Source organism: Artemia franciscana, chromosome 5 (assembly GCF_032884065.1).
Source record: "Artemia franciscana chromosome 5, ASM3288406v1, whole genome shotgun sequence".
Classification (NCBI taxonomy): Eukaryota; Metazoa; Arthropoda; class Branchiopoda; order Anostraca; family Artemiidae; genus Artemia; species Artemia franciscana.
In genome coordinates, this window is record NC_088867.1 from 24,685,797 (window position 1) to 24,710,764 (window position 24,968).

A 24,968-nucleotide genomic window follows, 5' to 3' on the forward strand; every position below is an offset into this window, starting at 1 on the left:
GAAGTTTTATTGCAACGTTAAATAAAATGAAGAATTTGAAAGTTTCCCACAAGGTCTTTGAGAAACATATTTTAGCTGGAATATTTCCCATATTCAAAAAAGTAGGCAGGACTTCAGCCAAAACTTTAGAGGAACTGAAAGAAAACCTTAAGCAAGGTACATCTTGCAATAATTAAATATCTCTGCTGGAATAGTAGAACATTTTCCATAGGCCTAGGTCTACCTTTGTGCAGCCTGTTTAGGTGCTTTTTGTGTTGGTCATAAATTTTTCAATTAAGATTTCTGGTGAATAATTAAGTTTATGGATCACAATTTTTTTTAAAGAAGTTGTGTAAGACTACATGTTCCTGGCTAGTACACATAATTATCTTGTTCACTGCTCAGTTATTTCTTGGGTATTTGCCTAGATATCTACCTGGAGGATGAAAAATATGTTAAGAAAACAATTCTTACTTCATAATATACAGAATAACCATAGTTAACACATTTTATGGGCAGCCCAGCTATGCTTTACCCCCAACCCCCCTGACAGAGGAGTAGCTACAGCATCTTTATTGAGGGGGTAGAATTAGAATAGATACTATTCAAGCAGTAGTGAATTTAAAGTAGCTATTTTAACAAACATGCTACTTGGTGCATTTAAAAGCATTAGGCCTACACAGTACATTATAAAAATAAACAGTCATAAATATTTAGTCTGATGCTTGACTTTTACTAAAATTGTCAGCAATGAGCTGCTAAGCAATGACAGTAGTATAGCATGAACAAGCTTATGTTTGTGTGAAGGTGAATGTTTTATACACTCAGTTTTTTGTTGTATAGGCCTACACAGCATCACTAATGCTGCAGTACATATCCCTCTCTACTTCCCCCAGCCCCTATGTCCAGCACTGAATGTTCAGTCTCATAATTGAACCAAGCTCTATTTTAATAGTCCAAGGTATCAATCTATTCACTTGGTTGTAATTTTGAATGGATTTTGACTCTCTAAGATTTAATTTGTTGTGGTAAACTTTAATATAGCCTATGTGATTTGTTGATATATTATTTATGATTTTTTTGTTAAATTTACATTTTATTGATAAATTTTATTTCATTTTATTGATTAAATTGATGAGGGGTTGGTTTGATTATGAGTTTGCATATTCATATTAAAAAATAGCATTGATGTCAGTGGGCCACATAAAGCCAGAACAAAAATCATAGGCAGCACAGTAGCTGTGTCTAAGTAAAGATAAAGGACAGGTCAAAGTATTACAACAGATTTTGCAGCATTATATCATGACATATTCCCCAAATTTAAAATAGCAACTGAAATTTCAAATTTGAAAGCATTCAAAAAAATCAAGTTGAAATTATTAGGCATGGTTTGACAAAAAAACATCCAGAAAATCTGAGTAGTTCTTGTCATTATTACTGCAGAGACTTTAAATAAGTCATAAATTGCTAGGGATGCTAATTGGAAGGAAAATTGGCTCCTAGAATTTGAAATATCCTTCTCCTTTGTATGTTTACAAAAAGAAAAAAAAACAGTTCTGTAAAAATTACACATAAACCTTTCTTGTGTAAATAAGGGTGTTGCATTTTCAGAAAGGGGTTACACTGAATTTTGTTTTTAATTTTTTTAAATTCCCATATAAGCTAAGCTTGGTCTTCTAGTGCTCCATGATAAAACTGATAAAATAGAAACAGAGAATGGGCCAGTATCACTTATGCAAGCACATACAATTTCTTAACTGTGAGATAAATATACATATTATTTTTCAATTCACTTAATTCTATTTCTCAGTAGACATTTTGTACAGCATGATAATGCAGAGATAAATGTCCCACAAGTAGCATTGGTGTTGTGTAAAATGCAACTTGTTTCATTCATAATTCTTTGTACATTTATGTCAATTTTTTTTTTCTGAGCTGGTTAAAAGAAACATATAGAAAAGACAAAGTATCAAAAAGTCAGGAAAACAATTAAATAGCAATGAGAGTGGATCCCTCTTTACCAAATTCCATGGCCAAATTACAACTGATTTGACCAATCTAGTTATAGCACAAATATCAGTAAAAAGTCTTATTTTCTTTTTCATTCAGGAAATTATTTTCACTGTATACCTTCAATGCTTCCATTTTTATTCTATTTGCAGATATTGAGGGTTCATTCATATCCACTTTTGAATATTTTAAAGCAAGAGAATCTAATCTGGGACTGATAGATTTTAGGAAGTAAATCACCTTAAAAATCAGGGGAAAAAATTGACCCAAGCAAATAAGGCCAAACAAGCAGCATAGAACATTTTTCAATTTTACCATTAACCAGACTTGCATTTTTCTTGATGACAAGGTTTCAAAGATGGTATATTTGAAAATAATATTAATGTTGAACATATTATGAAGGGTAGTGTACCCCTCTTTTTCTTGTCTTTTATTTTTCTCATGTTAAAAACATGGATTAATTAAGAACAATGATCTGTTCAAAGTAAAGAGCAAATTTGACACTTAAAACAAGCAATATTTTTAAAGCTACTTATTAAACCATTGTTTTTTCCAAATTATTGCAGGGGCAACTGTCCCTCCTTGACCCCCCCTCCCCCAACGACGCCACTGGCCCCTGGTGTGCAAATTAATAGACAAAATAATATATTTCCTGTCTATTCTCAGAATTCATCTTGGTTGTATCAGCCTATGTACTTATAAACTGAATCAACTATGACAATACAAAAGCTGAAAAAAAAACAAGTTACAGGTGCCATAATGCTTTAAAAAATATATAATCAGAGCTATATATTTGTTCATTACAGGGTAAGGGTAAAGTATGCAAAATGTGTTTACTATGATTATCCTGCATATTATGAAGCAAATATTGTTTTCTTCCTCATGTTTCCTTATCTCCAGGCAATTACAATTTCTTGTCCTTGAAAATTGTTTTCTATAATTCCTTTTTTCTTTGGGACTCAATGGTATCAATATTATGCATCAAGTATCTTCTTCGAAAACTATCAGCCACAGTAGGCCTATTGAATCAGGCCCATAGGTAGCCTAATATTATTTCCAATTTCTTTTCTTTTGCTGTTTCCAATTTTGTAACACAACAAATTTTAGAGCTTGCTCTTTCATAGTTTTAATAATTGTTTCTGGGGGAAATTCCATTTTGAGCCCTTGATTGGGTCCCAAAAGGTAACAGTCCATAGTAACCAAAAGTTTAAAAACATGTTTCTGAAAAATTGTCATTTGCAGCTTATTAAGGAATGATATTTATTATTATCCTTAGTCATAATAGTAAAATGTTGTTTTGAAAAAAAAAAATGTATAATTTTTCAAAAGAGCCTGAAACGCCTTAAAAATGGGCCTCACAGTTAAACTGACATCATTTTTTAGAGCTCTTTTGAAGTATTTCTGCAAACTTGTTTTCAAAATAACATCTACAATTAAGACAAAGGAAAATAATAATTACCATCATTTGATCAGCTTCAAATGGCATTTTTTTCTGACTAGATAATTTTTCAGAAACATTTTTTCAAACTCTTGGTTATTATGGACTGTTTGGAGCCCTTTAAGGACTCAACTGGTAATTTCCTGTAGAAGCAATTATTGAATTATGAAAGAGGATAAATAAAGTATTATGTCATTTGTTCACTTTAATCCTATCTAAATTGTTCTAGAAACTGCAAATTTACCAGCTCTTTGGAGCAAATTTCAAGCTTTTGGTTGTTATGGGCAGTTTTGACCCCTTTGAGGACTCCAATGGTAGTTTCTTCCAGAAGCAATTATTGAATTATGAAAGAGCATAAATAAAGTATCAAGTCATTTGTTCAATTCCAATGTAACTAAATTGTTTTGGAAACTGTAAATTTACCAGATTTTCTTAGTAGATATTATATTTTACAATGCAAGGCTATGTCTTTAATTGATTATTTAACTTTTGTTTAAGAAAGGTGTGTAATATTTTTAATTTATCTCTAAAAACTACTAGAAAGAAGGCACTTTCAAGGAGGCCTGGTGCCCTTATTTGCTTTCCAAGTTTAACTGATTTTGGTGAATGTGCTAATGATCTGAAACCTTTCTATACATTGATGATGTCAAATGCAAAGCTGAACTGTCTTTGCTAGCCTGCTCAAAAACAATTCAGTCAAGATGTTTGGAGTATTGATATTAGAATTTAGCTAGTCCTGAACTTAAATTATGTTCCAAAAAAGGAAAAGTAAACAGACAAAAGGAAAAAGTATAAAAAAAGCCAGAAAAAGAAAATGCTATTAAGTTCTAAGCTTAAGTCAGCTAAGGTTGACCAAAAAATTTTAAGCACAGAAATGATGAAACATGTAACTGCTAGCTCTTTCCATAAATTGATTAAAACAACTTTTTCCACAAAATAAGTTTTTCAAAGAAAAGTAAAGAACTCCAGTAAACCAAAAATGAAATGAAACAATCCATCAAGCATAAAACTACCACAAATCAGCATTGAAAAATAAATGAAACTCAAAATCAGCAGAAATTACTTTTTCATAACTAAAACGAGTAGAAATTTATATTAATAGGGCTCAAAACTCCTATGCTTTCCCAAGGCCAGAACACAATTTGCACTTTACTGAATTTTTTTGGAATGTTTTCTCTTTTATAACTTAAATAAATCAAATATGATTAACCTATTAAGGAATAAATATGAGCATATGTATATTAAACTGATAATGCACATTCATTTGTATTTTTTTTTCAAAAATGCCACATTTCCTGAACGACTCATCCTAATGCCCTTTATATTTTGGGAAAGTATAAATCAAACATGCATTGCCCCAGGGCTCTGGGGAGGGCAGGGTTGTGCCATTCCTGGAGGCATTGTTAAATGGTGTTTGGACTATTTTAAACAAGATTGCCATTGCATAATTTAAATCAGACATGTTTGGTGAAAAGAGGGGAAGTTGAGGGAGGTTGGTTGATCTCAGCTAATGACTCTTAAAAGGGCAATAGAACTTCCAATTTCAACCAAATGATCAGCCACCTCTAAAATATATGCAACCATCCCTTCCATAAGAACCTCAAATTCCCATGGGGCATAACTTACAATCCTTGCCCTCAGGCTCAGGTGGTTTGTATCAACCCTGCAATCCTTATTATTAGATCATTAGATTATTTTAAATAAAATAACTGCCTCAAAATTTCTATTGGACACATCTCAGGAAAACATGACATGTTTGTGTGTGGGGGGAGGGGAGGGCTCTACTCTGATCACTTTGACTTTTAAAGAAGTCACTAGAACTTCTGATTACCAATCCAATGAGTCCCCTCCAAAGCATATATGACCACATTTTCTATAGGAACCTTATATGCCCCCAGGGCATAACTCGCAACCCTTGCATTGAGACATAATTTCTGGACCTTCAACTATGATGACCAAAATTTTTATCTCCACATTTTGATAGGTGTTAAGGGAAATGATGAGTGTGGAGAGGGAGGGCTGCTGGTTCCTCTCAAATCACTTTGACTCTTACGAAGGTTACTTTAACTTCCAATTTCAAATCAAATGAGCCCCATCTCAAGTTTATATGACCACCTGTAAAAAACCCTAAATAACTCTATAAAAGCCTTAAATGCCCACATGGCATGACTTACAACCCTATCCCCAGAGCACTGGGGTGCTGTGTCAACCCTAAAGGCATTGTTATATGTTCTTCAGACTATTTTGAGCAATATTGCCATCTCACAATGTTGATCAGATTTGTTTAGTGAAGAGGGGTAGTCAAGGGGGAGCTAGCTGCCCCCTGTCACTTTTGACTCTTAAAAGGGAATTAGAACTTCCCAATGATCAACCAAATGAGCCTCCTCTGATGTTTATACAACTATCCCTTCCATAAAAACCTTAGATGCCCCCCAAGGTCATAATTTGCAACCCTTGCCCTCAGGCTGGGGGGGGGGTGTCTTAACTACCAAAAGCTTTGTTATATGATATTTGGACTTTTTTTTATTAAAAGGCTATCTCAAAATTTCTATTAGATACTTTTTAGGACACTATAACATGAGTGTGTTATAGGGGGAAGGTTTAGCTGTCCTCTGATCACTTTGACTTTTAAAAAGGAAACTAGAGCTTCTGATTACCAATTAATGAGCCCCATCCAAAGTTTATACAACCGTGCTTTCTATGAAAACCTGATATGCCCCCAGGGCATAATTTACAACCCTTGCCATGAGGGCTGAGGGGGGGGGGGTTGTCATCCTCAGAGACATAATTTCCTGATCTTTCAACTACGTTGAACAAAATTTATATCCCAAAATTTAGATTGGAAATATTTGGTGAAATGATAGCGGGGGCATTTGCCCTCTGATCACTTTTGACTAATTAAAAGGGCACTAGTTCTCTCAATTTCCAATCGAATGAGCCCTCTTTAAAGTCTTTACAACGGTTTCTGTAAAAACTTTACATGCCCCAAAGGCATAACTTACAACCTTTGCCCTGAGGGTTTTGGGGGGGGGTGTTTTCCTCAGAAGATGGAATTTCCCTACCTGTCAGCTATGTTAAACAAAATGGCTGTATGAAAAATTTTATCAGAAGTGTTTTGGGGAATGATGGCTTTGGTGGGCCCTCTCAGCCCTCTCAGTTTCCAATTGAATGAGGCTTTTTTGTAGTTTCTACAACACTTGCTATAAAAAACCTCAAATGCCCCCAGAGCAGAACTCACAACCTTTGTGCTGAGAGCTATAGGAGGTTGTCATCCTCAAAGACATAATTTCAAGTCCTTTCAACTATACTGAACAAAATGGCTATCTCAAAATTTTGACTGAATGTGTTTGGGGGAATGGTGGGCGCAGGGGGGGGGTGTGTGTTAGCTGTCCTCCAATGACTTTCGATTATCAAAAAGGGCATTAGCCCTTTCAATTTCAAATCAAATGAGTTCTTTTCAAAGTTTCTACAACAAATACTTTGATATAAAGTGCTCTGGTCTAAAACAACCAAAAATAATAATAATAATAATAACACATTGCGCCAACATTGTTCTTTGCTCAGGCAGCGCTATTGCGCTGCCTCTGGTAAATTTTTGAATGCCTTTGATATTTACATCACTTTTTACGAAATTAAATACAATAATGAACTGAAAGCAAGGAGCAATATTAAAATTCAAAACAAACATAAATTATTCCCTGTACAGAGGGGTTGCTCCCCTGCTCAATACCTTGTTCTTTATGCTATGCTTTTTAGCACTGTTGAAAGAGCTTCCTACTCTAATTTATTGACCATTGTGTTTCAGTAGTTGTTCCAAAATATTGGAATTGAATTTTAATGTTGCTCCTTACTTTTGCTTGAAAAAAATTAATTTCTGGCCATTTTTCAAATAATGCCAGCAAATCTTGCTCATCCTCTGTGAAAAATTCCCTCCCCTTGCAGAAACTACTCCATGGAAAGGTCCTCCAATATAAAATATACTTCTCCTCTGTAAAATTCTCTCCAGAAAGTTCAATCCTTGCTATTTCTATCAGCCTAAAAAAACGATCTAGATAGGTCAGAAATTTGGGAAAATTTTTAAGAGCCTTAATTTTCGCAAAAAAATTATGTGAGTTATGTCATTTTTATACAAATCAGTATTGCAATCATATCATGTGCCAACATAATCTTGAACTGAACTTATAAGTAACTAAAAAAAAAATTTAATACGTGTTATTTTATGTTAGTTCTCAGTTCCAAATATCTGAAGCTATTATGTAAACTGCAAATATATTTAAGGTGTCTTATAAAAAATTTTTATTTTTTAATTGAAACAAGAGAAACACCTGCAAATTTTAAAAGAAGTTTTATTTTCTATTAGGTTAAATCCACCTATAGCATGAAAAGAGAGAAACAATAGAATAAACACCAGTAAGCTTATAGTTTTCAATGCAACAAAATTAACTTGATGAAATCAAATTACTGGGATTAGACCTATGATACATAAAACACTACAAAAGAAACATGGGCCAGTATAAAAAATACCAATCCTCTTTTTTATCCTCAAATTATGAACAGGAAAAGTCTTACAGCTTTTTCTTACTTAGTAAGAGACGACACTCACAGAATTAGGCAGCCGAGTAAGTCAAATAGGGCACTAAACCCCAGAAACGCTACTTTTTAGAAGGAATTAAACAGACATTTTAAAGGAATTAAACCGCTTTCTTTGGGTTACTATGGCTAGCAGTTAACCTTTAACAAGCCTGCAGCTACAGCTCTCTCCACCTATTATTTACTAGGTTGTATCTACTGCTGAAATAAGGATTCTAAGTTGGCTCTCTACTATAAGTTGTACTTTACTAGATGGTAATATTCAGTTATTACGGCTTTTACTGTTTGCTCTTTACTGTAATGCATGACACCCACCATCATGACTAATGATACTGCTGCAACCCTCATCAATATAAAAATCACAAACAGGTAAAAGCCTGTGGCTTTTTCTTATTTGGAATAGTAAGAAACAAACTTCAGAGAATAATAAAAGTAACTATCTCATATCTTTATATTATCTTTATAATGATAAAAGACTTTAACTTTATGGGTTCTTTGGTTCAGCCATGCATAGCTTTTAATTTTTTTTTTTTTTTAGCTTGTCACCCCAGTATTTACTCATTAATATGGTAGCAACTTTTTTTTATTGGTGGTGGTTTTATTTGTTTTTAGTTAACTTTTTTTTATCTTGTGCTGAGGATGCCTAGTTTAGATACAGGCAAAATATCCACGTTATTTTAGTCTTTCATCCCTTTTCTCTCTACTGGCTGCAGTCTTGTTTGAATTTTTTTTTTCGCGGAGTTTATCTCTCTTTGTTGTTTAACAACATGAATCAATATATATAAGTCTACCACATGCCAATGCTGGGGCCTGTTTTGAAATCAGGTATATTTTTTCTTAACTGGCATATTGAAATTTTTGGCCAATAAAACGATCTAAACAGGTAACAAGTTTATGGAATAATTTTTATGTTTCCCATGGTGGTTTTATCAAACCTATGGTCCCGCCATGACATCAAGAAGAGGCTTAATTGTCTATGACTGCAAGATAAGTGAGAATGAGAATCAATACATACAAGCCTGTTGCATAGCCATACCAATAATTCAGTTATTTTCAGAATATATGTTACCATGAATGTTCTGAAGTTGGTGAATATTGACATTCACTTGTGAATGTTGACATTCACTTGTGAATGTTGACACTCACTGGTGAATGCTTGGAATACATTTTTTTGTCTCCTTGAATTTAGTCAGTGTTGCCAGTCAACTTTTTCAATTTTATGCAAGGTTTGATGATGACAGGTTTGGTTAGGTCAGCTTAGATTAGGCATTTCTGATATCTAATCAGATTTAACATAAACTAACATAATCTAACCTAACTTTAAATTTTACCATCATAATTTGTATAAGATTGAAAAAGCTGACTTGCAAAGTTGATTGAATCCAAGCAGAGAAAAGGCAATTTCGGGCATTGACCAGTGAATGTCGGCCAGACTGACTTCCAGGCTGCAGCCAGAAATGACTTTGAAGAAATGAAAATCATTTTCAAGATGCTACTAGACGTATGAAAACGCAATAGAAGAGCAAAGACAATAAAGGAGGGAGTGTAACAAAGAATGACCAACACAAGTTACCATCACATGAAATAGAGATAAGTTTGAAACTGACTTATTTGTTCAGTAAGTGCTCAAGAGGTGTTTTGGTAAACCATGTGCATTAACATGCCCCACAAAAGAAGAAAGATAACTGGAAACGTTTCAACAAAGTCCAGGAAAGTCTTAGTGGTAAGCTAGTCGTGAAGCAGGCATTTTAAAATCATCCCTCCCACATGTAGAAGTTACAGTCCTAGATTGTTCCATGCTATTAATGATGATTATCCATACCAAAGAGTACAGCTGTGTGAATTGTACACAGAATGATGTAACAAAGATGCTAACTTCCCACAAAGATTGAGCTAAGTGATGAGGCCACATACAAATTAAATGTTTTGATTAGCAGACACAATTACACCTACTGGGGAGCCGAAAATCAACATGTTATGGTAAAACACTATGATAATTTACTAGTAATTACGTGTGGTGTGGCTTATCTTTTCATGGATTAATTAGACCTTTCTTTTTGATGTTATTGTGACTGGTCCTATTTGCTTTAATTTGCTGCAACAATCTGTTATGTCAAGCATGAGAGAGGATTTCGGACAGGAAGAGTCTTATTTTCATCAAGATGGGGAACCTCCACACTACCATCGCAATGTTAGATCCTTTTTTGATGGAATCTTGCAAAACAGGTGGATTAAATGGTACCGTGTTTGGTATGTCATTGATGGTGTCTACGTCATGTCATGGATGGTGCGGTGTGCACAGGTCTTGTCATCAACGCTTGTCATGGACAGGTTCAGGATGTGCGCCACTCCTTCGCTTCGCGTTGTTAGAAGTGTATGAAGCAGAATGGACATCATGTTCAGAATTGATTTTTTGAGAAATACTTGGGTAATCAGCTGCTAAAATGTGTTTCCAGTTTTTTGACTGTTATAAACATAGGTCAAACACTTGATAGGATAATGAGAGGATGTTTTTGGGGGGAGTCGAAGATATTTTTGCGACTGTTTCTGGTGAAATCCCTCCATCTTAGCCTATGTATTTGTTTAATAAATCAACATAAAGTGTTTCTTACTGGAATTCTCTCATGTCTCATATGGTTTTAGTTTTACATGAGTGCAGATATGACTTACCACAGTGCATTTGTAATACTTACAGATTTACTCTCACAAGGCAAGATAAATGAGGAAGATTTTTGTAATCATCTCAAACTTGGACATGGTGGTGTCCTTGATATTGATGCTGAAGGGGTTTTAGGTATGTCAATCCAATATAATAAAGTACATATCTGTAGATTGCTAGGTTGTTTGTTTTTTTTTTACCAGGCCTTCAACTTTTTTATTTGTTTGTATGATTCTTTGTATTGTATTTATCCCTGTTTACCTTATTGTCAACCCAAAAATATTTTACTATTGGACACCAAATATTTCTACTTTCTATAATCTGTATTGTATGTTCTCTTTTCTTTTAATGGTTTTTCTTATGATAAAAAAGCAACACTAGCCTATGCTACTTGCTTAATCTCCACACAGGAGAAGAAATCTTCCTAGGCAGATATCTCGTTCCCAAAAATGTTTGTGAATAGTGGCCTAATAATACAAAATTGCTGATATTTCAATACCAGTAAGTCTCAGGAAAAGAGGTGTGGAGAAGGCACTGCTCCCTTCACCTATACGTACCCTGATATTTTGTCTGCATACACTACACTGTTTTTGAATCTTCTAGCCGAAAAAAAGAACAAAAACACTTCTTAGAATACTTGTTGAGAAGCTAAATAGGTGACCTTATGCTATCTTTTTCTTGGAACGTTGCATGCAATTAATCAAGTAATTAATTTTGCTTGTATATTCTAACTGAAAAATGTTCAGGTCTCCCTTTCTTTGCACAGCTCATCTAAAAAGAACAATCGCAGGTTCTTTCATTAGGGTTTATTCTAACAAAGTAAGCTTTTCGGCCAAATCCTCCAAATTTGGGATTTCTTTTCTCTTTTATTAGTAAAATACACAACAACTGTGATTTTCATGAATAAAAAGAGTTTTTTTCAAAATAGTACTGCGTTTTTTTGGAAATTTATTGGACCTTTGTAGTATAAGAATTTTATGCCTGTAGATGGATACCAGTAATGGTGTCCTTAGATGTTCAATAATATATTTTAAACTGTTAATGCCACACTGTTGTAAGCAAAAAAGTTTTTTAATTAACAGTCTACTTGGAAAATTGTAGAATAGTTTTAATCAAAAGCAATGAATTTCGTTTTTTCTTGTATTGACTTTTTGTAACTGATTAAAAACAAAAAATGCAAAAATAATAGCTGTGGTGAGGCTAATAGTTATGACTTTCATTAAGAATCTGGTTATGAAAGTTTTTTTTTGTAATTTAACAATTGTGTTTTGTGTTCCTTGGAAAAGAAAACTATCAAATAAGGCTGGCAAACATAATAATTCAAATTCTTGCTATTTAGTAAAAAAAATAATAAGTTTTCTAAAGTTTGATTAAGCAAGAAAAATACAACTGATACATTAAAGAAACAAAGAATTATCCAGCTTTTCCAATTTTAATAGGTATTTGTGCTAAACAATTCCAAGAAAATAATCAGTAATCTTAAAAATATCTTTATTAATAGAAAATATCGTTTTATTGATTTTGACATTTTGCATCGTGAAAGCAAGAATCTAGATTGTCAATAAGAAAGACATATCAAAGTGCATATTTTTTTACATCATAATTTAAAACAGCTTTCATTGCATATTTTGAATGCTGGAGCTACTCAGTGTAGTCTTATCGATCTCGTTTACTAATTTGTATTCAATTCTTTTTTCTAGTTGTTGCTACTTTTCATTCATGTAGATCATTACCTGCTCTTTTAAGTGGAACAAAGAGCTACCATGCAGTTGCCATACTTGGAGTAGAGACTGATACTGATAATGCTTCAGGCAAAGCTTTAAAAGAAATGCCATATGGTGATTTTCATTTTCTCTACCTATTTGTTGGATCTGTATTAAGTGAGGCCTTGAATTAAAATTAAATTAGGTTTAAAATAAGTCTTTTTGAAGTATAAAGTGATTTTGCGCTCAACTCGACTTACTATAAAGTCATACATGCAAACAGATGCAAACCCAGCAAGATAAAGGGAGGGGAATTCTTGAGACTGAACTCTAAATAAACGGGATAACTGACAGACTAAATAAAAGAATGTTTTTGCCTTGATATGGCAAGCTGACGCTTTGTTTTAAAAATTGGTTTCATAAGCCATCTTTGCCAAAGTTGCATTCTTTGTGTGAAAAAAATTAAGAAGTGAAAAAAAAGAAAAGCAAATATATATATTTCTCTGTAACAACATTAAAAGTGAATCAGAAAAATTAAAATCAGCACAAAAAAACTAAGAAATAAATAAAAAATTTAATACACTAAATGTATCAGTCAAATTAAATAATTAGTTTGAAAAAAGTTGTCCAAATACATTAAAGCTCTAAAGTAACGGCGGTTCCAAAAGAATAAAAATAAGGAATATGGAGCTAAGAAGGGACAGCAAAACTCAAAAATATGTGTAAAAGTATTAAGATTAGGAACAAAGGGTAGTATAGAACACCCTTCTACCTTTCTGTTCTGTAATAAATTGGATCGATTCAACCTTAAACCTATTTGAAATACAGACTTAGCTTGAAAAACTTGGAATATATAGTTTTTAAGATTAGTGATGACAAGGCTAACGAAAGGTTGTAATACTACTCTTCAGCGAATATATAGTTAGATTGGAATTGTAAAAGAAAACCCTAAATACCTTGCGAAGTCCAAAAATTGAAGTCCGAAAGTAACTGTGTCTCATCAATGGTTTATGGGGACTACTTCTTCCCACAAGTGAGGGAGCAAACTTTTTCAAAAGTTCTATTTTCGAAAAGAGAGTTCATACATACATGCTGATTACTCGTAAGAAAAATATTTTTTTTAGTGTTTTTTTTTAATATGTATTATAAAAGCCCAAATAGGCTACTACTCAAATGGAAATTTTGTTTCAATATTAGTATGCTTGTAACAATGAATTTAGTTTTGTAGACTAATAAACAACTAATTTTTATCATTGTCTATATATATATATATATATATATATATATATATATATATATATATATATATATATATATATATATATATACTAGCTGTTGGTGTTACGCGCCATTGTAGTTGTGTCCCTGTGTCCCACCTGTGAATATAGATAGATATATATATGATTTTAACTACATAAAACTTGCGAATATACAATATTCTTCGCTGTCCCATTGTCTGTGCATATAAATAGATTGTCAGGTTTACCGACTCTTGAACATGCAACATATAATTGTCCATGGGAAAACAATCCGTATTCAGATCTATACCGCATTTTTCTAATGATTGCCCTTGGGCTTTGTTGATGGTAATTGCTAATCGAATATTCCCTGTGTCCCCGTCGTCATTTATATATCCCCCATGAGCCCTTCCGGCGTCCCCGTTGTAGTTGTTTTCCCTATGTCCCGGTCGTCATTTACATTCCCTGTGTCCCGGTCGTCATTTGTGTCCCGGTGTCTCGGTCTGTAATTTCTCTTTGAATGTCCCGGTCGTCATTTATATTCCCTGTATCCCGTTTGTCATTTGTGTCCTGGTGTCCCGGTCTGTAATTTCTCTTTGAGTGCCCCGGTCGTCATTTATATTCCTTGTGTCCCGGTGTCCCGGTCTGTAACATACGACAATAGATCAATTGTGTTGTAACTTTGTTCACGATCCCATGTTACACATGTAGAAATAGAAGCAGTACGATTGGGTGAAGGCATTCCCAAATGCTTGAGAAGTTTGTTTGCAATAGATAAGCACAAATCTTCAATCATAACTAAAGTGCAGCTATAAATTTCTGTTGTAAAGTCCAAGGTCATATCTGACCTTTCTAGCCGTATTCGTTGGAGTATATTCTCGGCCATTTGCGATTTGTATTTCTCCCATAACTCTGTCGGAGATGAAGGAGAGCAACTTTTGCCGGAAGACACGGGCCGTAATGTCATGTCTATGAACCGGCGATTGTCCAGGATGTAAAAGCTGTTGTATGTAATCCCAAGATGGATTATATGTAAATGTAATAGATGACGAACCATTAATCTATAGGCTTAATATTTCATTGCGCTGCATTTCTTATCCATTTCTTTGCTAGTGGCTCGATTTATCAATTTAATATTAAAGTGATAGCTGTCGGCTCCATCCCAAAAAATGATAGGATATTGTAGGGCATCGTAGCATCGATGAGTTTAAGCAATTCTTGTCAACTGATTGTTTCGCCTATAAAGAATATTATCTCGAGGTAAGAACTGATCACCGGCCATAACGATTGCCACTTCGTTGATAGTTGCGTATCAGTAGGCATCAATTCGATTGCTGTTTTGAACAGAAGCGCTAAATTACTATTTTTGTGGAAAAGATGTTGCAACTGCGAAGCGATAGTCCTTTCAACGTCGTTTTTTTTTTTATCATCGGTATCACTTTTAAGTTGTTTGGTTTGTTTTACCTTGGCTTGTCTTTCGTCACTATGAAATACATGTCGCCGAACCTTTGTTTTTTAACTAAAATCTGGTAGGCATTGATGACCTTATCCAAGTCAAAATTCCAAACTCAATCATCATCGCTATCATTTTCAGTTTTGACTCTCGCTGTCCAGGTTGATTTTCATCTAACTGCGTGGTTTTGTAACATTTTCTAACACTACACTAAGTGATAGATTAGTATACATAGTCGCAAAATCGAAAGACTCAATTCTTCTAGCTGAAACCATTGTTAAAGAGTCTATCACCTGCAGTGAATTATTAACACTCCAGTATGGATTAAAATTTGAAAATTTTTTAATACCAGAACAATAGGTTTTAAGTTAATTTATAATTTACTTTAAAATGAAATTGCTCAGTAGTAGCAATGCGGGTTGGACATCTAACTGCTCCAGCAATAAACCGTGGTTTAGGGGAATTCTTATGAAATTATACAGTCCAATACAGGAAAGGGAACTTTTTATCATTGTCATTAATTCTAATATTAATTTTTTTGAAAGTATTTCATCAGTTTTTTCAATTAAATTTTCATTCTCTGAATGGATCCAGAAATCCTCCTGTTTGTGTAGTCTATTATTCTTCTCTTCTTTATTTAAATTTTCTAACTCCTAATTTTCTAAAATTGTGATAGTTATATCTGATATGGAACACATTATATATATTATTAGTTTTTTCCCCCACATATTGTAGGCAGCATTTATTACATTCTTATAGGTAAATTACATTAGTTGTTTTACAATTAACATTACCACGTAACTTGCATGCAAAATTCGTATTGTACAATGTACTCTTAACAGAAATCCGTGGGATGAAATAATCTTGGCAAAGAAAACAACGACTTACACTTACTAACTTTCGAAAAATCGTTCCGAGTTCCGAGGCTAATATTTGTGTTTTGTTGCATTAAAATTTTAAAAATAAATCCGAGTCAAGCCATTATCCAAATCGAAATCCAGCAATCGAAGTCCAAAAATCTCGCCAAGGTCAATAAAAAAAAAAAAAAAAAAAAAACTGCTTATGTGCCATCTCACCAATAATTAACAATATCAGGTTAAAAACCTTGACCAGGGTAAAGATCTGTCGGGGAGAAAACTAAACAAAATTTTTCCATCAGCACTGGATCCAACCTGGAATAATATAATGAAAGAAGAAATCACCAATGCAACAGCACAAACACCTAAAAAAAAGACAGAAAAGGCTGACTCAACTATGCACGCTCCTCCTCCATTCCAGTCTATTTAAAGCCTCCCTCTTTACACCCTTTCAAGAAATTCACATTTTCCTTCAATCTTTCCTTACGACGTTCTCCACCCCAACTGAAGACCTGCTTTTCGTGAAGCCATAGACGGTTGGTCGAAAAGGACATCTTTGGCAATATGTATCCTTCTTGCACGGAACATGCCCTAGCCATCTCAACCTTTCTCTCATTATCAAACAGTTCGTGGTAAAGAACTGTAGTAAGGAGCGACCCGGCTCAATAGTAATCAAAACTCTAAAAAATGGAATTTTTGATATTAATAGCTACATAAAAAGAATTGCATTTTAATGCTGATTTTAAATATAGAAGTTTCATCAAGTTCAGTCTTAACGATCAAAAGTTACGAGCCTGAGAAAATTTGCGTTATTTTAGAAAATAGGGGGAAACACCCCCTAAAAGTCATAGAATCTTAACGAAAATCACACCATCAGATTGAGCGTATCAGAGAACCTTACTGTAGAAGTTTCAAGCTCCTATCTACAAAAATGTGGAATTTTGTATTTTTTGCCAGAAGGCAGATCACGGATGCGTGTTTATTTATTTATTTTTTTATTTTTTCACGGGTGATCGTATCGACCCAGTTGTCCTAGAATGTTGCGAGAGGGCTCATTCTAACGGAAATGAAAAGCTCTAGTGCCCTTTTTAAGTGACCAAAAAAATTGGAGGGCACCTAGGCCCCCTCCCACGCTAATTAATTTTCCAAAGTCAACGGATAAAAATTCTGAGATAGCCATTTTATTCAGCGTAGTCGAAAAACATTATAACTGTGTCTTTGGGGACGACTTACTCCCCCACAGTCCCCGTGGGAGGGGCTACAAGTTACAAACTTTGACCAGTGCTTACATATAGTAATGGTTATTGGGAAGTGTGCAGGCGTTTTCAGTAGGATTTTTTGGTTGGGGGGAGGGGTTGAGAATAGGGGGATAGGCTGGGGGAGCTTTCCATCGAGGAATTTGTCATGGTGGAAGAAAATTTCCATGAAGGGAGCGCAGGATTTACTAGCATTATTAAAAAAAAACAATGAAAAAAGAAATATGAAAAAGTTTTTCTCAGCTGGAAGTAAAGAGCAGCATTAAAACTTAAAACGAACAGAAATTATTACCCATATGAGGGGCTCACCTCCTCCTAATACCCCGCTCTTTACGCTAAAGTACTTTTAGTAATTTCAACTATTTATTTTACGGCTTTGGTGATTCAGGGGTCATTCTTAATGAATTGGGACAAAATTTAAGCTTTAGTGAAAAGAGCGAGGTACTGACGAGGGGTTGAACCCCCTCATATATGTAATAAAAACATGAGAATACAAAACTTCTTTACGTAAGCTAATTTATAAGTTACGTATATCTTTTACTAAAAAAAAGATTCGTAAAAAATTAAAAGTTCTAGTTGCCTTTATCTTAATTAACCGAAAAATCGGAGGGTAACTAGGCTTCCTCCCCCGCTCTTTTTTCTCAAAATCATTCGATCAAAATCATGAGAAAGCCATTTAGCAAAAAAAAATAATAAATATGCAAATTTCGTTTTAATTATTTCTCTGCGGAGAGCCAAAATCAAAACATGCATTGATTGAAAAACGTTCAGAAATTAAATTAAAAAAAACAAGTTTTTTTAACTGAAAGTAAGGAGCAAAATTAAAACTTAAAACGAACAGAAATTACTTCGTATATGATAGGGGCTGCTTCCTCACCAACGCCCCGCTCTTTACGCTAAAGATTTTTACTGTTTTAAAAAGAAGAGTTGAGAGAAAGAGTCAAACTTTAGCGTCAAGAGCGGGGCGTTGATGAAGAAGCAGCCCCTTTCATATACGAATTAATTTCTGTTCGTTTTAAGTTTTAATTTTGCTCCTTACTTTCAGTTAAAAAAACTTGTTTTTTTTTATTTAATAGCCTTAAAAATGGGATTGAACAACCACTGTTTGCCCAGCCTATTGTTTGAGATGCGGTCAGTCAGTTGAGTACCCAAAAAAATCCATAGACAATATCTCCGGTAAACATCTAGAAAATTTTCCTTGTTTCTTGGAGTACACATGCTTAGGAACCATACTTGACCACTGTCATCACTGTAGTTTCCAATATTCTAATCTTGGTTCTTACATTTATCTTCCTAGTTCTACAAACTTTCTTCAACTATGAAAAAATCAAATATAATTCTAGTCGGTTAGAGTAGGTTATTATGGCGTCTCTGATTTCTATGCCAGCAGCTGCTTCTGTGACCCAGCATTTTCATCGTATTTTGTCTTATTTTACTGAAGAAAAATATCCAAAAAAATATATACCTCTAAAGTAACATTTATAGAGGAATAAAAAGAAAAAAAAAGAATAAATGCTACAGAAAGCCCATTAGTGGACCCATGGCATAAGCAGACTATAAGGTCAGGACTATTTAATGCTTATCGTCAATGGTTTACAAGAAGGGAAGGGGGGCTATTGCCTCCACCTTTGAAGCACATATGTTTGTCGCATTCAAGTAAACTACCAACCCTATTTAGAAAACTTCATTTCCTGTTTAATATTTCTTCATCCATTCAAACATTATCATGAATCTACGGTTTTGATCTCCATTTAGACCATGGTGGATCCAAAGTTGATTTTCTTTATTTATAATCAAGTATATTGTAAAAAAAAAATTAGGAAAATTATATCTATAGTCAATAGCCGCTGATATTTTGCTATTTCAATTGTATCTTTTTCTAGATCATATCACGCTAGATAAACTGGAGCGATGCCTGAAAGACTACAAAGGTTATATATGGCAGAAACCACCTCTTTATTCATCTTTAAAAGTATGTGGTAAAAGAGCTTCTGATCTCGCCAGGTTAGTAAAAAGAAAATAAATTTATTCTCAATCGTAGGTGTTGTAGAAAAGATAGATAATTTATATATATATATATATATATATATATATATATATATATATATATATATATATATATATATATATATATATATATATATATATATATATATATACTACTGCAACTGGGGTTATTTTGGGTAAATTACAAAATAAGCTTATGGTGTTGTTAGTGTTTGAGAGGGTTGGTGGTCCAGCTGTAATTTCCAGTTATCTCTGTTCGTTTTAAATTTGGCTTATGTGACTATTTTTGCTTAATCTAAGTTATGATGTCTTTTCTTACCTTTTTAAATAAAAAAAAATGATCTTCAAAAACTGCTCGTTTTTAATTGATATGTTTTCAACGCAGATTATTTGTTGGGGCATGTGTCTATTTTTTTTTTAAACTTTTGCTTAAAAACTATAATATTGGATTGTAATTTAGAAGTTAAATGAAAAATTGAGTACATAATTGAATTTTTCATATCAGAACTTGCCGCCTTTTAGTACCAAATTTGTCAGTCGTTCTGTGAATTCTCAGTCATTCTGAGTGAAGTGGCTGTCCCAAAATTTCAGTCTGAAAAATAGTAAAAACATGAAAAGTAATAGCAAGCTATATTGCGCATTATATTAAAAGTCTCGACTACACATAACGCATTAGTAGAGAGCACTAAATAAAATTCAGTATCTTTCTCTTATATCATACATTTAATGGAGTTACAGCTTCCTCTTTTGAATTTCTGGCTTTCAGGGTCGAAATTTGGAAAAGCCAAGTTTTGATTATTTTGAGCTAATCTTGAATTTTGGGCCCTTGGAGGGAAGAGTTGAAGCCGTTATTTAGTGAACTTGTAGAGATATGAATGAATTGTACTGTTACCTGACCTATTCGAAACATATTCCAAGGGGGGGGGGTAACTTACAAAATGTGATGAAATAATGACTGCAATAACAAAAATTATCTTGCATAGGCCAAATTTAAGTTTGCTTTTAGGCTTGGACAAAATGTTGACATAGAACCAAGAGAAGTATACGCTGAGTCAGTTGAATGTACTTCTTTTACAGCTCCTAAATTTGAAATTCGTGTTCAGTGTGGTGGAGGATTTTATGTTCGAAGCCTTATTCGCGATATTGGGAGAGGTTAGTATTTTTTTTTACTATGTACCTCCATCTCCCCCCTTTTTTCTTTTCCTCTTTCTCTCCCTTTCTTTTCAGCAATGTGAACAGCCGAACTTCAAGCTATTTGACGGTTTCAACCTTTAAAGTACCAAGGGCATCAAAATAAAATATCTTTTCCCCCTGGACCTATTTTGTGTCTATTTACACCTGATATCCACTATTTTCTAAGAGTTTCTTTAAGATTTTACAAAATTATGAGTATTAGAGCAGCACCACGTTTTCACTAGTCTTACCACGTTGAACCTCGAAAATAAATAAGTGAAACGAATTATTAAATTTGGCATTACTTCTAGCCCGTGAAAATTCAAACATTAACTGTGACTTTATCCCCAAAGAAAACCACACCTTCAAAGGAAAGGAACACCTTCTTAAGTTGCTTGGTGCCATGTCTGGTGGTTATATCAGTCTGTTTAGGTCTGGTATTTATTTTTATTTTTTAGTTGGTGCCCGCTATCAACAAGCACAATAACTGCATACGGAGGACCTTTAAAATATATGGTTGTTTTGGTTTCTACAAATCCAACAAATGAAATTTCAGTTCCATTGTCCTTGGTACCTTTAGCAATGTTGTGTTTTCTGTTACGATGTGCCTTCCCTACTGTAGACTCTACGAGTATTAGTTAGTTAGTTAAGTTTAATAATAAAAATAAAACTTAACAAAATTCATATATATATATATATATATATATATATATATATATATATATATATATATATATATATATATACATATATATACATACATACATATATATATATATATATATATAAATATATATATATATATATATATATATATATATATATATATATATATATATATATATATATATATATATATATATATATAATGACAAATAACAACTTAAAACCCATGATTAGAATCCATTTTTTCCTTAATTTTTGTTCTAAAATCTTCCAAACGTTTTTGTTATTAATTGTCTTATCATTACTGTTCCATGATTTTATTCCTCGATAAATAAAGGAGAACTTAGAGCTTGTAGTGATGACAATTGGAGCAGACAGCACCTTGCTTGTTCGAGTGGATTGTAATTTTGGCAATCAGACCTAAACATGCCGGAGAAGAATAAAGGTAATTTATTAATGTTGTACTTAAACATAAATACGGGATAAAAATCCTGTAAGCCAGCATCTGGTAAATTTTTGTCTTCCATGCTCCAACCTCACATAATTACTATAGTTTCTATTGCAGAGTAAACGAATCGCATTATTTTGGAGAACTCGAATTTGATTCATTAGTGACGGAAACGTCCCTAACCATACCGAAGAGAAATATAAAATGTACAGATGTATTACAAAGAAATGAAACAATTTTAAAATGCGATGCGGGACAAAGTGTGTAAGTTTTCTAAGTATTCCGCTGGTCTGTGATAAAATTGCTGACATGTTCCCAACACGTTTCCTAGGAAACGTGCCGCAAACTTGTAGTTTGTTTACGCGCATCCAATTTGAAACTATGTCTAGCGATTGTTTTTGGTTCCTTTGGACAATATCTTTACAAATTGAAACCTGTAACTACTTTGATACCAATTTACAGAAAGATTTCTGAAATACAAAGAATAAGCAATGAGGGAATAACAGCTATTTTTGTCGCAATTACCCCCCCCCCGTAATAGAAAATAAGCTTTGCACTTTTAAAAAGAACTGTGTGGCAGGCCCAAGGCTTGTCCTCTTATGGCTGATTGAAAGTTCATTTATAGCTATATTCACTTCCTATCAAAACGAAAGAAAAAAGAGAATACTGACCCTGGGGCATCATTTTCAGTCTTTCTTTCATACAGATTGAAAATCTTTGAAAGAAGCGAGGAAGATACTTAGGATTAATCGGACCAAAGGGCTTCATTTTAGGCCCTTAAACCTCACAGATTAAAAATTTCAGAAGACACATTGCTATTTCCTTAGTGATAAAGAATACTTGACGCTTCTCTGGTGGAATTTGGTAATAGCAATAGCATTGAAGTTTCTTTGGCCTGAATAATTTACCACTTATCCGCAATATTCATTATGCCTCATATCGGTCTCGGCCAAAATACCAACTGCAAAACTCGACCGTCTTGGGTAATGAGATTAATAATGATCAATGACGGAATGGGAGATTCAGGGAATCTTTTGTATTTTTTCCACCGGGAAAGTTTTTGAGGTTGTCCATTTACCTGTAAGTGGATTATATAAATTGCTCATTTTATGATTATCTATCTTAGCCAAGACCTCAGAGAATAATATAATAAAAGTGAATGTAAGTTTTAAAGACCTCTGAATATAGATAAAACTGATTACATCGTTTTCCTGAGCTAATCACCTATTTATATATTTTACAGTCAGACCTTCAACTCAATATAAACTCAAATCTTTTTTTCTACTTTAATGATTGGATCATCATCAACTTTTCCCTGAAAACTACGCGGTTTGAATGAAAGCTCTGTTCTGTCAAAACTTCTGATAGAAGCGGCATGCAATGCAAACAAACTTATTTTTTATTGTATTGAGGGTTGATGCAATTTTTTCATTATATCTGGTAAATAACCAAATAAATACATTTTTCAGCCCTGAAAGTAACTTTAGTGGCTTGTTTCCATCTTTCTAATTGCTGTCGACGGTTTATACCAACAGTAATTACTGATGCACAAAACAGAAGTAGTGACTACAAAAAAAAAATTTAATTAAAGACATTTCCTATTATTTCTACATGCCAGACCTCTAGAATCTAAAGGAATAAGTACTATCAGGTGCTGGAGCCAGCTGAAAAGATGCACATTACATTATTAACAGAGTAGTTAATCTCTTAACTTAACTTATATTACAGGTCTCGGCACATGTGCACACACCAGTGAATTATTAAGGACCTCCCAAGGACCATTTACACTATCAGATTGTTTACAAGAGCATCAGTGGACGGTGGGGAATGTCAACGACAGTATACAACGTCATGCTTGGAAGGTTAAAAAGTATCTTGACTCTGTGTTTAGCACATATAGAAAGAGAATAGATGATTGGTAGGATGATTTATATATATATATATATATATATATATATATATATATATATATATATATATATATATATATATATATATATATATATATATATATATGTGTGTGTTTGTGTGTGTTTGTGTGTGTGTGTGTGTGTGTGTGTGTGTGTGTGTGTGTGTGTGTCAGTGTTTCTGTGAATATCCGAAATCTGATTAATGTCGACATTCACCGGGGAATATCCCAAGTTCCTTTTTCTATGCATGGATTCAATTAGCTTTGCGAATCAGCTTTTTCAGTCATGTAAAAGCGTTGATGGTAAAATTTATAGATTGGTGGGGCTATTTTAGGTTAAATTAGGCTATAAATCTCAGAAACGGGTTAAATACTTAGCCTAACTTGTCACCATCAAACCTTGCACAAAACTGAAAATGGTGACTGGTAATGCAGACTCGAAATCCTTGATAAATTAATATTTGAATAGAAATTTATTTGTCATGCTGTCTATTTTCATGCTGCCATACTCTGCAGTGACTATGCAATTTTTGCTTCTTATTAGATTTATATGTCGTGGGATAAGGAGCCCTTGAATTATAGTGGTCGAATTGTCTCTGTTAAAATCCTATAAATCAAGGCAATTCTTCTCTGTAACCAAAATTTGACGGTAGCGTGCATAAAGATAAAAAGCGAAGATTACATTTTATGTGATGAAAAAGTGAAGTCAAAATTATCAAAGAAAATATGATGCAGTCTACTAAATTATTGCTTTCAGAAAAAGATTGCTGAATTGCAAACATTCTATAGGCGTGGAGAAAAGATAAAGTTAACTTGCTGGCCATTAATATTGTTTTACATACACTGTGATTCAATAAAAAATAAGCATTAAAAAATATTTTATTAAAATTTTCAAATCAATCATCTATCTGGTGTAATGTTGTCTTACATTAAGTCCACAATTCGGTCCTCAGAATTGGGCTATTTCAAATACAAAGTAAAGACATTCACAAAGACGTAAACTCTGTTTTTCGATTATCCATTACTTGATGAGAGTTATAATAGTGACATCATTTAAAATTGTGTTTTTCTCAGAGTAAAATCATTTAATCTGCGCAATATCTTCGCGTGATTAAATTGACCAAAAAGCCATTAAGCCCACTGTATTCTTTTTTCCTTTTTTCTCTCATCGAGACATGGATACCTAAGTGGTTTACTAATTATGGTCATTTGTCTTAAGAAATTAATTAAAATTATGTTGAAGCATCGCTTCCAAAAGTACGCTTAATTAAAATCAACATTCTTCAAAGGTTTTTTATAACATTCTTTGTTGCTTCAAATACATGTAATTTTTCAATTAAAATATGTTAGTCAATTATTTAAAACTATCAATTCTTTTGGAAAACTTTGCTCCCTAGCACCTTAGCCTTGGGCATGCTGATTTTTCAATTGTTTTCTTTTTAATTTTTATTTCTATTTTTTGTAATGTAGATTGTAGAAAATCATTATTTGCATTTAGCAGTTTTGTACATTCTGGATTTTTTTGCCTAGCTTTTCCGTCATTGGTACAACTCCTGTATTAATAAATAATTTGTTGTTTCTA

The 24,968-nt window shown here is 33.3% G+C and overlaps 1 protein-coding gene across 2 annotated transcripts; it reads left to right on the forward strand.

The window, feature by feature from the left end:
- On the forward strand, positions 1-24,968 carry LOC136027146 (pseudouridylate synthase TRUB1-like). 2 transcript variants are annotated; one of them, XM_065704124.1, is made up of 6 exons: positions 1-156; positions 10,713-10,811; positions 12,377-12,514; positions 19,067-19,187; positions 20,197-20,342; positions 23,206-24,968. In XM_065704124.1, exons 1-6 carry the CDS (start codon positions 27-29, stop codon positions 23,397-23,399), a joined length of 828 nt encoding a protein of 275 aa, XP_065560196.1. In that variant the 5' UTR covers positions 1-26; the 3' UTR covers positions 23,400-24,968. The 2 variants fall into 2 exon arrangements, with proteins under 2 accessions (XP_065560196.1, XP_065560197.1); XM_065704125.1 differs by lacking the exon at positions 10,713-10,811.